General features: G+C 39.2%; 1 protein-coding gene across 20 annotated transcripts in view; it reads left to right on the top strand.

The window, feature by feature from the left end:
- Positions 1 to 15,112, top strand: part of ANK2 (ankyrin 2) — a 474,349-nt gene that overhangs the window by 426,350 nt on the left and 32,887 nt on the right. For all 20 annotated transcript variants that reach the window (XM_060246895.1, XM_060246896.1, XM_060246894.1 and 17 more), the window contains 6 exons: positions 1,701 to 1,797; positions 3,469 to 3,697; positions 4,619 to 4,744; positions 6,682 to 6,804; positions 7,817 to 7,849; positions 13,214 to 13,235. In XM_060246895.1, the coding sequence (XP_060102878.1) occupies positions 1,701 to 1,797; positions 3,469 to 3,697; positions 4,619 to 4,744; positions 6,682 to 6,804; positions 7,817 to 7,849; positions 13,214 to 13,235 (630 nt within the window). The remainder of the gene's footprint in view (positions 1 to 1,700; positions 1,798 to 3,468; positions 3,698 to 4,618; positions 4,745 to 6,681; positions 6,805 to 7,816; positions 7,850 to 13,213; positions 13,236 to 15,112) is intronic.

The following is a 15,112-nucleotide window of genomic DNA, read 5'->3' as shown; positions in this document are numbered from 1 at the left end:
CACTGTAAATTTGTTTGTGTGTCAAAGAGAAAGAATGTTTATACTCACCATGTGTTCAATATCTAGAACTAGAATAAGTAGCTCAGAAATATAAATAAAATAGTGAGCATGTCACTCAAATGGTGAAAATTCATTAATATAATGAATGATGTGAAGCAATTTGTCCTTAGTCATTAAGGATGCCACCAGTTCCTTCTATGTGCATATATATTACTCCTTCAATGTCTTCCTTAGGCCACAATCAGATGTGAGCAGTTCAACCTGACATAGCCACTCCTCCCCTTTGGGTGACGCATGAACATCTGGCCTCTATGCCCCATTAGTCCTTACCTTCTGCTAAAACAACTCCCACATGGATTAAATAGCCACCAGCAAACTTCAGTGGCTTCCCTGACAACGTGCTTCCATGGAAGGTTTCTGGCAGTCTGATCATCCCAACACGCCATAGAAACCCATGAGCAGTGTGATTGTTCCATTCCATTTCTGATGTGACCTTCTCTCTCAACCTCACTCCAGTGTGTACTTCTGTGCCCCCATAGAACATAGCCAGGAGTGAGTGTGCACTTGTCTGCTTCTGCACACTGCACAGAGGAATTTTGAGGGGGGGCGGGAATCAACCCAACCACAGGTTCATGGTTGCAGCATGTTAGCTATGTGGACAACCAACCACAGGCCTGTGATGCTATGAAGCCAGCTTATGGGGCGCTGCCTGATCAACAGGAAGCGGTGCAAAATCAAGTGGCTTTTTAAAAGCCAAGATCCTGCTGTGACAACCTGCTCATCTGATCACATCCTTAGTTATTGTCAGAACCAGTAATAATTATGGTTAAGATTACTCAAAGTTTCACTGAATCTGAAACTTGGTTTTAAGTGGAATTCAGCTTAGTGATGGGAAACCTTAACACCTGTGACTAAACTACTTCACCACATTTAAGGAGCAAAAATTTTTCTGCGGATGGACTGCCTCTTTTTTGAGCCTGTTGCCTGATTTGCCATTCTAGTTAGCAGGAAGCTGCTGTTATACCTTGGCTGGTCATTGTAAAACATATTGTATTTTATATGTAATCTCATATGATAACCAAGAAACATATACATTCTCTTCCTTAATGTTCTCCTATATCCTTATTTACTGTCATTGAAAGGTTTTTGAGAGAGAGACATTCAAATAGATTCTGTTTGGAAAATTGGTCTAAGAACAAAAGATTAATCCTGCCGCTCAAAGAATCTTAAAATATCACTTAGTTTGTTCTTTGTGTTGCTTTTTGATCAAAATTACCAAGATCAGGCAGATGTGAAGATTCAGAAAAGTCCAATAACACATTTAAATTAGACAGCAGTAGAGATTAGTGGCTGGAAAAACTAGTGTCCATGTTAGTACTCTTATCAGTAGCTGTTTGAAAGCTTATTATGGCACATATACATATTAATTTGCCCTAGTAATGTTTGTAGGGTTAGATTATTGGGAATGTAATGTAATATTAATAGAATGGGTTGGATCCAACTGGGTTTTCTTGTGTTGAAAAAGAGAGGACGGGGTCCTCTTTGACCACCAAAAAGGCTATGATGGACCATGAATGGACAAAAGTCATGTGGAACAGAAGAACTGGGAGAGATTTAGTGAAAACTTTGGCTGGATCCAACCCAGTGTGTGTGCAGTCATGTGTGTGTGTACTTAACTTTGTCATCCTCTTTCATTTTAGGTGGAACAACACCCGCTCAGTGGGAAGACATTACAGGAACAACGCCATTAACATTTGTCAATGAATGTGTTTCCTTCACCACAAATGTATCTGCCAGGTACCACAACACACAACAAGAACATTACATTAGGATTTGAAACTGCAGTAAACATTGTATATTCTACTTTGCTGATCAGTTCTTTGCTTATATGCATTCATGCACACATACATTTATAGCTCTGCTAAACTCCCAATGTAAACTTTTAATAATGTACAGTGCTGTCCTAGGTAGAATTGCACTCTTCTAATCCCCTTGAATTCAGTTGATTTAGAAAAATACAATTGTGCTTAGGATGGCACTGGTATTGTTCTAATTGGTCCTCTCCTTCATCTTAGTCAGTATCTCAGAATTCTACTGCCAGGCTATTCCATTGTAAAGCCTGGAATAGTCTAGCCAGAACTTTGGAACAGAGACTAGGAGAAATGAATGGATATAGCAAAAACATTTTAAATGATATGTTGGCTACGCTCTTGTAGTAATAGGAGGTTGCTGTTCCTAATAACCATAATATTCTTCATATTCCTTCTCTTTGAAACGTTCACAGCATACAAAAGTTTACATTCTGAATAAAACTTAGTTGGTCTTAAAGGCGCACTTGTCTACTGCTTTGTTTTGTTAACCTGCTTTGTTTGATTTAAGTTAGAGAAAATTAATTTGAAGTATAGGCCCTTGTGTGTAAATGTCATTAATTATTATTTTACTAATAAGTTTGTTAAAGGCTATTCTAAGTGTTATTCCTATTATTGCAATAGAATAGTACTATTTTAAAATAATGTTTTGTACCAGCTGTTATAGAATAAGTAATGAGCATCTTGTTGCTTCTGTCCTCTTAGAAGAATTCTAGTTTCCTCCTACTTCCTAATGGGATTACCTAGCAAATGGGATTTGCTCACTCAGTAAATTATTCTTACTCAAGAAAAAAACCTGTTGATATATCAATGAAATACCAGCATGGTAGTTTATGCTGAAAGTTTCTGGCAAAGTCTAGAATGGGGGAAACACTGATTTTAAGTAAATAACATGTGGTCCATGTCATATATGAAATGGATCTAGACTGGGCCTTCCATAATGTCCTCCAGGCCTTGGCACATAGTGTTGACCAGGGGTTGGAGAACCATAGAATCATAGAGTTGGAAGGTCCCTCCAGGGTCATCTAGTCCAACCACCTGCACAATGCAGGAAATTCACAAATACCTCCCCCCCACACATACATCCCCAGTTACTCCTGATCCATGCCCACAAGATGGCAAAAACCTCCAGGATCCCTTGCCAATCATACCCAGCCTCTTAAACCTTTCCCCTTATGATGGTCTCCAGACCCCCTCACCATCTTTGTTGCCCTCCTCTGTTGCCCTCATTCTTCCCCTTCTAGACTGAGAATGTACTACAGCTTTGAGGCAGAAATAAGACTCAGGCCTTAGAAGATGTTTTCTTAATTGTTGGATTCATAGCTTAAAGATCACAGTATACTTAACTCTGAATGCTGTTCTACATATGTGATACATCTACAGAAGTTAAGAACTGACCATTCCATATTATACCTGGATTCCATGCTGCAGTCCAGATGTTGGATTAATTTATTATTTAATAATTAGTTTAAGGTTTTATATCTAGTATTTGAAAGCTACTGTGGTAGTGTGGTGTCTGGACTATTTTCACAAATTCTGAATCAGTGCTGAACTGCTTTTTCTTGATTGCCATTGCAATAATTTGCTGTATTTTTTACAGGTTTTGGTTGATAGACTGTAGACAGATACAAGAATCAGTTACATTTGCTTCCCAAGTGTACAGAGAAATTATTTGTGTACCTTACATGGCCAAATTTGTAGTGTTTGCCAAATCTCATGATCCCATAGAAGCACGATTAAGATGTTTCTGCATGACAGATGATAAGGTGGATAAAACACTAGAACAACAAGAAAACTTTTCTGAAGTTGCTCGAAGCAGAGATGTAGAGGTATGATTTTAAGATCTTACAAAATGAGGTACTTTCACATCGCATATTTGTTTAATGGGTTTTCCCTGCTGTATGCAGGAAATTGCATAACTGTCTGGTACGCAGTGTGTAATTGCTACCTATGTGGAGGTTGATGAGGTAGAAGCTTTGATTTTCCTAGTTCCATTCAAGGACTAGTGTCTTTTATGTCAGAACATCTGATAATGAGCTAGATGCTGACTACAACTATCATTTTTCATATTATGTATCTTTTTTCAGATGTGACCATATTTTTAGAGCCCTTTTCAATTATGGTTTGGATACAGACTGAATTTTCCTCTAAAAAGGCAGCTTAGTTGGTGGAACAGAACTTTCCTGCCTCTCACTGCAGCCTCTTCAGCTGCTTCCAGGAGACAGAGGACTCTCAGGAATGGGAGGAGGGACTAATCAGGAGTCTAGAGAAGAAAGGGGAATTGGCAGAAATTTCACCTTCTCTTACAATAGCAGAAAATTTAGTCTGGATCCAGTACTATGTGTAATAAAATTAGACCGAAATGTACATGTAAAAATTGGAAAAAAATTCTATATGGATTCAGAGAAGACATCATTTTCATTTATGATGAAACCCATACAATCCATTTTTATGCAGTCACAGTAAAGTACAGATTTAAAAATTGGAACAGCAATGCAATAGAGAGACCAGTCTAAGTTAAAAACTTTAAGATGAATAATATATTCCTTAATGATTTGCAGCCTGTTGTGGTTTTTGTTAGTTTGTTTGTTTGCTGGGCTTGTAGGTTTTTGAATTTTTTTGTACTGCTTTCTGTTAATGCCATTTTGCTTTAACATCATTTTGAAACTATAAAGAAATTCTTCTGCTTTGATAAAACTGAATTGGAATAAAATCTATGATACTTATTGTTTTGTTCCTTATGTATGTAGGTGCTAGAAGGAAAGCCCATCTATGTGGACTGCTTTGGAAATCTAGTACCATTAACAAAGAGTGGCCAACATCACATATTCAGTTTTTATGCCTTCAAAGAAAATAGGCTTCCGTTGTTTGTCAAGGTAAAGTTTACATAGTCATTTGGGGATTTGTTCTATTGTGACTATTGAGAACATTCAGCAAGCAGCAATTTGTTTGTTTACTTTATAAATTGCCTCTTTCATTGAGAAAAAAGGTGGAGTATGCAGTGAAAATCAGTGCAGTCAATAGGATGAGACATCAGTTAAGCAATGCAATAATACTAGGATTACAGAAGTCTGAAACAAAAAATAAAGCATTAGATTTGTTCTGCAGAAAATGGTATTACATTAGTAGAATAACATAAAGACAGAAAACATCAAGTGTCCACAGTGGTATAGGTTACAGTCTCATTCCTTTTATAAAAGCATCTTCCTGAAATATTTTGTTATAATATAGCCATATAACTTTTGGAATATTTTATATATATATATATATAAACACACATACACACACAACCTCAAATAATCTGGGTTTAGCTGTACTAATCCTAAGAGTAAAATTAAGAAACTGAATGAATTGATTCTGCAGGTTGTGTTGTCAACACCTAAATATTGTTCTGCATATATATTGTAGTACTTGATGTTTAAAGAAGGCACTTGTTTCAAAAGTATTACAGTTATTGATATAGCAAATTACAAAAGCAGGGGAGTTCCATTTGAAGGTGATGCTTTGTTTAAAAGTTATGGAGAAAATTTCTCCCTGATATGTCCTTAGTCCTCTGAGGACATTAAATTGCCTTTCTGAGAAATACCTATTTCTTATGAATGCAGAACAGCTAAAATATCAGTGTAATTCTAAAGTACCAAAGGTGGCAGAATATAAAGAAACAGCTCAGGAAGTCATTTTTATAACAGGAACCAGGGCCAGCGCATGGGAGTAGGCCATGTAGGTGGCTGCCTAGGGCACCGCATGGCCTATGGGGTGTCTTTAGGCGCCCCTCCCCACACGCCAGTGGGCCCGCTCAGCTTCTCTGCACCGCGGGGAGGCAGAGCGGCCTGGGATTTGCATGCCGGGTTCCCCGAGAGGAACCCAGCGTGCAAACAGGGTCAAATCTGGCCCTGGTTCACCTCCCTGTGCCACAGGTTGGCAGAGTTGGGCGTTTGCACACCAGGCTCCCCAGGGGAGCCTGGTATGCAAACGGGGCCAGATCCGGCCCCTCTTCACCTTCCCACACCACAGGGAGCAGGGTTGGACATTTGCTTGCTGGGTTCCCCAAGAGGAGCCCAGCATGCAAATAGGGCCAGATGCGGGCGCCTTTAAAAAACTACAATATTTGGAGTCTTCCAAGGAAGCCTCCAAAGAGTGTAGTGGAGGGGGAAAGCACAATGTTGTCAGATAGTGATGTCAATGTGGCGTGAGGTAAGCGTGCGTGAAAAAAAATAAAAAATGTGGGAGCTGGGAGGGTGGGGGCGCGGTGCAGGGGTCTGCTTCTAGTGGCAGAGCCCTTAGCACCAGCCCTCATAGGGACTACAGTCTGTTGCCATGTGTATCAGCTTATTTTTACTGCCTTTGTAATCTACTTTTTGTCATACCTGAGGCAGTTTTTAAAAAAAAAAATCTCAATTTTTTCTAATTCTGTAATAATAGTACTATTGCATCGTGTATTGAATGTCTCATACAGTCTGATTTAATTGTTTTCTATATTTCATAACCCATCCTGAGTCACAGGAGAAAGGCAGGCTATAAATCAAGAAAATAAATAATGTTTTTCCAAACCCAAATGGTAAGGTTTCCTGAACACCAAACTATATATTGTGCAAGAGGCCTCCCAACTTTTGCACATCTTTGAAACAGCCATATTAGACCGTCCCTTCCCCTTATCAAAGCTGCTATAATCAGTCATTTTTAATAATGTGTATAATGCCATATCTTTTGATTTCTTGTTTTCTATACTGAAGCTTAGAGAGAAAGAGAGTGGACATTAAAATTAAAAATAATTTTTAAAATATGACTCTAAGTTCTTGTATCTTCTCATTAGGTTCGGGACACAACGCAAGAACCCTGTGGACGCCTTTCATTTATGAAAGAGCCTAAATCTTCAAGAGGCCTAGTGCATCAAGCTATCTGCAATCTGAATATCACGTTACCAGTTTACACAAAGGTACCTCCCAGTAAAATTTACAATAGTACTAAGATTATGAGGCCTTCACACATTGATTGAGCTGTTACCCTAAGTTTTAAAACATCTTAAATCCAATTATCTGCAGTGTTGCATGTCACAATGTACAGCATTTTGTCTTTTGGGCAAAGCCATTGATGAATGTCTAAGTTATTTTTAAAACACATAATGATAAACGATAGACAAATTTAAAATATTTTCTAGATCAGTGACTCTGGGAGTTGTATACATACAATGCCTCTTGATTATACATCAAGATTTGAAACAGTTTAAAACAAAACCTTTGTATACTGGAGCAGCATACATTCTAACAGTCTGCTCATATATTGTATCAGTCTTGTGTTTTAATGTAAATAGCTCAGAAATTTGGGAGATCTCATAACAATTATGAAGTAGCGTCGGTAGGTAGGTTTCTGATTTCTAAGCCCTCCCCCCCTCTATTCAACAAAAGGTGCTGTCCTGTGAATTCTCTCTTCTGATGTTATAGGGCTCATGCATGTGGGTCAGTCACCTTTATAATTAAATTCAGAGGAAACCTGTCTGATATAACATGTATATTGATTTCATTTAGTTAGAATTTAAAAAATTACTACTTTAAGTTTAGCATACTTTAAGTTTAACATACTAAAGATAAAGAAATAAAAATTAATAAATTCAAAATATGTTTTCTTCATCTCGGGGACCTTTAGAAAGCTGTTTAGGTCCAGGACTGATCCAGACTGAGAAGCAATTATCTAGGTATTTTTGATAGGTACTATACATAATCAAACATAAGGTAAACATTTATAGACAGCTTTCCTATATTTAATTTCCTTGATCTCCCAGCTTTTCTGATTGTATCTGACCCTGTTCCTATGTAGGTGGGACTGGATAAAATTGTGCTTGTTTGATGTCTTGCCTGTTAAATGTGTCCAGAAATCATTCTTTTCCTTTAACTATAATCCTGTCTTTCCCTGCTCTGTTTTTCCCCCTGCATGACATATTGGGCTGAAAGGAATCAGAATCAGATCAAGAACAGGAAGAAGAGGTAATTTTTGTAATAGACCACCACTCTGCATCTTCTATAATATCACTGTGGCGAGGATCTAAAGAGATCTGATCACATATAGGGAGAGTTCAGCAACTGTCCTCCCCCCCAGCACCAGATCTCAAGGTCCTCTAGCATTCATAATTTTTTTTTTGAGGAACAGGAACAAATGACCCAAAAGGCAGTAGGAAAGCCCAGTGACATCACAGAAGGATTCCTTTAAGCAATGGAAAGCCAGTCCAAGTGAAGTTAATAAAATGGAACACAGGCTGTGGCAAATAAAATGAAAGTCTGTGATCAGGCAGGCAAAAAGGGACTATGAGGAGCATATTGCAAAAAACATAAAGAACAATAAAAATTTCTTCAAATACATTAGAAGCAGGAAACCATCCAGGGAGGCTGTGGGGCCCTTGGATGATCAAGGGGTAAAAGGATTACTGGAGGATGATAGGAAAATGGCTGAGAAGCTGAATGCATTTTTTGCCTCCGTCTTCACTGTGGAAGATGAAAAGCATTTACCCACTCCAGAACCACTTAAAACCACTTTCAGCAGGGGTGTTGAAAGACCTGAATCAGATTGAGGTGATGAAAGAGGAGGTCCTACAACTGATAGACAGTTTAAAAACTGATAAGTCACCAGGCCCGAATGGCATACATCCAAGAGTTCTGAAAAAACTCAAAGGTGAAATTGTGGATCTCCTGACAAAAATATGTAATCAAAGATTTCAGGTTTTCACGGCTGGTAACATCATTAGGGTTTGTAGAATCTTTCGGGCTCAAGTGCCATGTTCTACTGGAGAAAGTTTTCCTTCCAGACGTTTCGTTCTCAGCTGCGGAGAACATCCTCAGTGGCGTTGCAGCCGGAGCAGGCGCTCTGACCTTCTTGGCTGCTGTGCATTGCCCCACTCAATGCACAGCAGCCAAGAAAGTCAGAGCGCCTGCTCCGGCTGCAACGTCGCTGAGGATGTTCTCCGCAGCTGAGAACGAAACGTCTGGAAGGAAAACTTCCTCCAGTAGAACACGGCACTTGAGCCTGAAAGATTCTACAAACCCTAAAAATATATAATCTTTCATTAAAATCTTTCTCCATTCCTGAGGACTGGAGGTAGCTAATATCACCCCCACCTTTAAAAAATGTTCCAAAGGAGACCCGGGAAATTACAGGCCAGTCAGTCTGACTTCAATACCAGGAAAGTTAGTGGAGACTGTTAGTAAAGAGAGAATTAATAGGCACATTGATGAACAAAAATTATTGAGGAAGACTCAGCATGGGTTCTGTAAGGGAAGATCTTATCTCACAAACTGGTTAGAGTTCTTTGAGGGGGTGAACAAACATGTGGACAAAGGGGACCCAATAGATTTTGTTTACCTTGACTTCCAGAAAACTTTTGATAAAGTTCCTCATCAAAGGCTCCCCACACCAAGAGTCAAGGAGTAAAAGGACAAGTCCTCTTGTGGATCAAAAACTGGCTAATTAATAGGAAACAGAGAGTATAAATGGACAGTTTTCTCAGTGGAGGAATGCTAAGCAATGGGGTGCCTCAGGACTCAGTACTGGGTCCAATACTTTTTAACTTGTTCATTAATGATTTGGAGTTGGGAGGAAGCAGTGAAGTCACTAAGTTTGTGGATGACGCTAAATTGTTCAGAGTGGTGAGAACCAGAGAGGATTGTGAGGCACTCCAAACGGATCTGTCAAGGCTGGGCAAGTGGGCATCAACATGGCAAATGAGATTCAACGTGGCCAAGTGCAAGTGCATTGGGGCCAAAATTCTAACTGTAAATACAAGTTGATGGGGTGTGAACTGGAGGAGACTAACCAAGAGAGAGATCTTGGGGTCGTGGTAGATAACTCACTGAAAATGTCGAGACAGTGTGCAACTGCAATAAAAAAGGCCAACGCTATGCTGGGAATTATTAGGAAGGGAATTGAAAGCAAATAAGCCAGTATCATAATGCCCTTGTATAAATCAATGATGCGGCCTCATTTGGAATATTGTGTACAATTCTGGGCACCGCACTTCAAAAAATATATTATAGCATTGGAAAAAGTGCAGAAAAGGGCAACTAGAATGATTAAATTTATTTTATTTATTTATTTTTGATTTGATTTGATTTATATCTCACCCTCCCCGCTGAAGCAGGCTCACTTTCTGCCGAAGCAGGCTCACCAGGGTTGGAACACTTTCCCTATGAAGAAAGGTTAAAATGCTTGTTTAGCTTGGAGAAATGTCGACTGAGGAGTGACATGATATAGGTTTACAAGATTAAGCATGGGATAAAGAAGGTGGAGAAAGAAGTACTTTTCTAGCTTTCTCACAATACAAGGTCATGGGCACTCAATGAAATTGCTAAGCAGTCGGGTTGGAACAGATAAAAGAAAGTACTTCTTCACCCAAAGGGTGATTAACACATAGAATTCACTGCCACAAGGAGGTGGTGGTGGCTACAAGCATAGCCAGCTTCAAGCGGGGATTGGATAAACATATGGAGCAGAGGTCCAGCAATGGCTATTTGCCACAGCGTATTGTTGGAACTCTCTGTCTGGGGCAAGTGATACTCTATTCTTGGTGCTTGGGAGGGGCAACAGTGTGAGGACTTCTAGTGTCCTCCCCCACTGATGGACCTCCTGATGGCACCTGTTTTTTTGTGACACAGAGTGTTGGACTGGATGGGCCATTGGCCTGATCCAACATGTCTTTTCTTATGTTCCTTTTCTATTTACTTTTAATCAATGGCTAAATGAGGAACTGTATCTCAAAATCTTGGAAACAAGGTCTAGCTTGCTTAGCTGCAGAAACAAATATAAAGATTACTTTGAGCATTATTTTGAGCATTAACTAATCAGTTGGACTCTACCAAAAGAAAATTAGAAACATTTTGGAGCTCTTTGAATACAAAAGGCCTGACATGATTTGAAATTCATTGCTGCTCTGTTTCTCAGTTGTTGCATAAAATAATCCAGAGAAAATCTTTGCTGGGAATTTGCAATCAGTTTATTGATCATAATGACATATTGTCTGTTTTAGCCAAGTAGCTCTTGATGAAAGACAGCAAGCAGAATTCTTCCACTTAAATGTAAAGTGACATCAGTGTCCAGTTTACCTATACTAACACTTGAATCCCACTTTTGGAGAACGATTGTACCCATCAAATGCTAAACAGTTGGCCTCCTAGACCACCATTTTATACAACAATTGAAATATGTTCTGTGCCCTTCCCTAACCCTATCTAGAACATAATGTTGGAGTCTTTTTCTGTTGGAGATGCCCTAAGTTAGGAATCATCTGTGGTTCCCAGATAAATCACATCTGTTGTTGCTTTGCATAAGATTTCTTGCACCAAATTCACAGCAATCTAGTGCTAATTGACGAGTAGGGACAGACACCAACTGAAAAAATTGAGGTCTGTGGAGGTTTGTGGTTCATGAGTTTCACAAACCATGAACTTTCATAGGCTTCCCCACTTTATAAACCAGTTTGTGGCTCGTGAGGTCCGTGATGCTGCATGACCCATGTAGGTTAAGAAACTTGCCTTCTGAGCCTACTTCTGGGTCACAGCACTGGGATAGGGTGATGCAGATGAGCTCAGAAGACATTTAAATGCCTCCTGAGCTCACTGGTGTCATGCCACAGCAGCAGCACAATCCAGAAGTCGGCTAGGAAGGCATTTAAATACCTCCTGCGCTCACTTGCAGTGCTGTGCAGCAGCAGCAGGTCTTTAAAGGATTTCCTGAGTGCCAGCATGTCCGGCTCATGGACTGCTCCCATGGAACAAATAGACCACCTTTAAAAAAACACAGTCTATGGGCAGTCCATCTAAGCCATGAATGCACAGACAGGACAAACCGTGGTGCAGAGTGTTAAAGCTGCAGTACTGCGGTCCTAAGCTCTGCTCATGACCTGAGTTCGATCCCCAGCAGAAGCTGGGTTTTCAGGTAGCTGGCTCGAGGTTGACTAAGCCTTCCATCCTTCCAAGGTTGGTAAAATGAGTACCCAGCTTGCTGGGGTGAAAGTGTAGATCACTGGGGAAGGCAATGGCAAACCACCCCGTAAAAAGTCTGCCGTGAAAACGTTGTGAAAGCAACATCACCCCAGAGTCGGAAACGACTGGTGCTTGCACAGGGGACCTTTCCTTTTTCCATCCTTATTAACCAGTGTAAAGGCCAGATTGTAGCACTCATAATAGTATCCAGTATAAAAGTATTATTAATTCCTAATATTGGTCTTGGGCAGTGTTCCCTCTAAACTGAATTAGCGTAAGTTAGCTCACAGATTGGTAGTCTCCAGCTCACATATTTTTGTCTTAGCTCAGGAAGGATGACCCCAGAGCACACTAATTTATGCAGTAGCTCACAACTTTAATGCCAGTAGCTCACAAAGTAGAATTTTTGCTCTGCAGCTTAGAGGGAACATTGGTCTTGGGCATCTCAAAATGACTGTGCAAGCAAGTCTTTCTTTATTTCACTTATCAGCTTATTTCATTCATTTGGAATTCACCTTGAGCCCATGTGCTAGAGAAACAGAAGAGGGAATATAATAATAGATTAGCAGTATCTATCAGTTTCTGTATCAAAACTGAATATTTTCATTTAATTTATATGACTGGTGATCGGAATTCCGGTCATAATCAGACACCAACTATTGCATGCTTACATTGTGTATAGTTTGTTTTTTTGTTTTTGTTTTTCTGAGTTATGTCTGTCTTCCCACTCTTGCTGCTAACTGTTTTCTTAAGATATTGTTATGATACTCTCACTGGTGCTGGATAAAAAATAATGTGTTTGCCCCTTCCACTGGGTTCATCAAGTTCAGTTGCGTATGTTTCAGCTTTTAGTGTTCAGGTTTATCAGTGACTTAATAGCATGGCAGACTCCTTTAGAATTCAGTTGGTCTGATAAACAAAGAAGCTATGATGCTAAGCTTACTTTTGAGGAAGTAAACCGCACTGATTTCAGGAGGGATTACTTCCAAAGAGGTGTGTTGAAAATCAGGGACTGATTTCGCACTCACCTTACACCGCTCTCACGTTTGTCTTCTCAGCGCAGCTTCCTTCTGTTTTCCCACTATCTGCCCCGGGGCTGCAGCAAGGATCGGCATTTTTGTGCAGCAAACAGAAACTGATTTTTAGCAGTTTCTGTTTGCTGCATGAAAACACTGATCCTTGCTGCAGCCCCGTGGCAGATAGTGGGAAATCGGAAGAAAACCGCGCTGAGAAGACAAACGTGAGAGTGGTGTAAGGTGAATACGAAATCGGTCAGGGTTTTGCTTGTCTTCGATATATTTTATTTTAGCTGGTGTTCCAGGTTTGTTCCACTAGGCCATGTGAGACAAATTATTTCACTCTGTTTGTGTTCTCTTTCAGATTGATACAACATCAGAAAAACGTAAGATTTTAATTAAAAACCCAATGTCAAGGACAAAAATAGCCTATTAATAAAGTTAAGCATGCAAGAGATTGCAGACTCTAATTACTCTGATGACAGTATTAATTTTCTAAGCAGAACAATAATATATATTAAGCTTTCAGATGAAATGTTAGTTTGTTACTAATAGTTAAAAATTAAAATAGCAAGACAATTCATCTAAGCATTCACTTTCCTTTTGACATTCCTTAGTAACCCTGCTATTGCTCTTAGAATTGTTTAACTCCCTTGTTTTTATGATTTTTTTAAAAAAATATTTTGTATGTTTGACATGTTGCATTTTTCAAATAAATTACAGTATCACTTTTTAGAAATAAAATATTCTACAAACTACTTAAACTGCTTCATTGAACTGGATGTATGCACTTAAAAGTGATACTGTTGTCAGTAACCAGACTCCATTCCCTCCCCCTCCTTATTACTGTGGTGAAGTTTGTTTTCTGGCATATTTATGGCTTAGAACCCTCTTCCTAGTTGAAAACTAAAAGCTGAACTAAAAAAAAGGGGGACATTCATATCTAAATATTCAATGACAAAAAATGTTTATGGCAAAACTTCTTTTAGTGAAAATTCAAGTTATCGGCAGCCCACTTAAATTTGGGTCTGAGGAACTGTATACCACATCACTACTGAACACCTAAAACAGTGATCTAGGCATAGTTGAAAACTTTTAGAGTTCATTGATTTCAATAAAGTGTTAAAGCCAACCTTTGGTTGACCATATTTTTTTGTCCCCCATTATCCTAAACACTATATCTTTAAAATGGAAAGTCCACCACTGTAGCCAAATGAACTGCATCTCAGTTTGTGATAATACTTTAAAAAAGAGGGCTCTTGGCACTGTGGAACATGAACCAAGGTGTTTTTTGTTTTGTTTTTCACCCATAGTCCTAATCTAGGCAGCTCTTAACGAGAAGCAGGACTAAAGAATTAAGTCTAGTTTACAGACAAAAGCTTATGGAAACAGAAATTTCCCAGAGCAGAATTGACATATTAAGCACATTGGTGGCTAAATGGGTCAGGGTAGAGAACTTACTTGAACTTTACAGTGATTTGGTTACATCCTGACTTCTGCTTATTTGTTGGCTGGACTGTGGTTTCTCTCTGGTTAGGCTTCTCTCTTTTTTGCCTCTCCTAACTGGACTCCTTAGTCCCCCATGTCCATCTGTTATCCATAAAGTTTACTGATTTGCCCACAATCTCGCAGTTTATATTACACAGTTCTGAGGATGAACATATGAAGCTGCCTTATACTGAATCAGACCTTTGGTCCATCAAAGTCAGTATTGTCTATTCAGACTGGCAGCAGCTTTCCAGGGTCTCAAGCTGAGGTTTTTTACGCCTATTTGCCTGGACCCTTTTTTAGTTGGAGATGCTAGGGATTGAACCTGGGACCTTCTGTTTACCAAGCAAATGCTCTACCACTGAGCCACCATCCCTCCCCAAATTTTGTAAGATTTGTGACCTTGTAGGAGTTGTAACACACTCAGTTCATTGAAAAATATATATAACATAGATATTTATTTTCTGATGTAAGATTCCCCTCCATCATTTCTCTCTTTTATATTGCCACCTTTCTAAATTATTTCCAAAGACAAAACTTCACATGTTGATTCTAGGAAGTAAATAAACACTTCACCACAGTATATTGCCTATAATTTTATGTTTTTTTTTTCATTTATAACCATTTAGGCTTTGTTTTTGTTTTCCAGTGTAAGGATACTTACCCTGCAATGTATGCAACAGCTTTGCTTTGCATGGAAATAACTTGGCTTACATATATATTGTGTGTATGTTTGTGTGTATGTGCCCTGTGTGAATGTCTTTGGTTGCTGTGC

Source organism: Heteronotia binoei, chromosome 9 (genome assembly GCF_032191835.1).
Source record: "Heteronotia binoei isolate CCM8104 ecotype False Entrance Well chromosome 9, APGP_CSIRO_Hbin_v1, whole genome shotgun sequence".
In the NCBI taxonomy this organism is placed as follows: Eukaryota; Metazoa; Chordata; class Lepidosauria; order Squamata; family Gekkonidae; genus Heteronotia; species Heteronotia binoei.
Note: the sequence above shows the minus strand (reverse complement) of the source record. Positions and strands in the feature narration are given on the sequence as shown.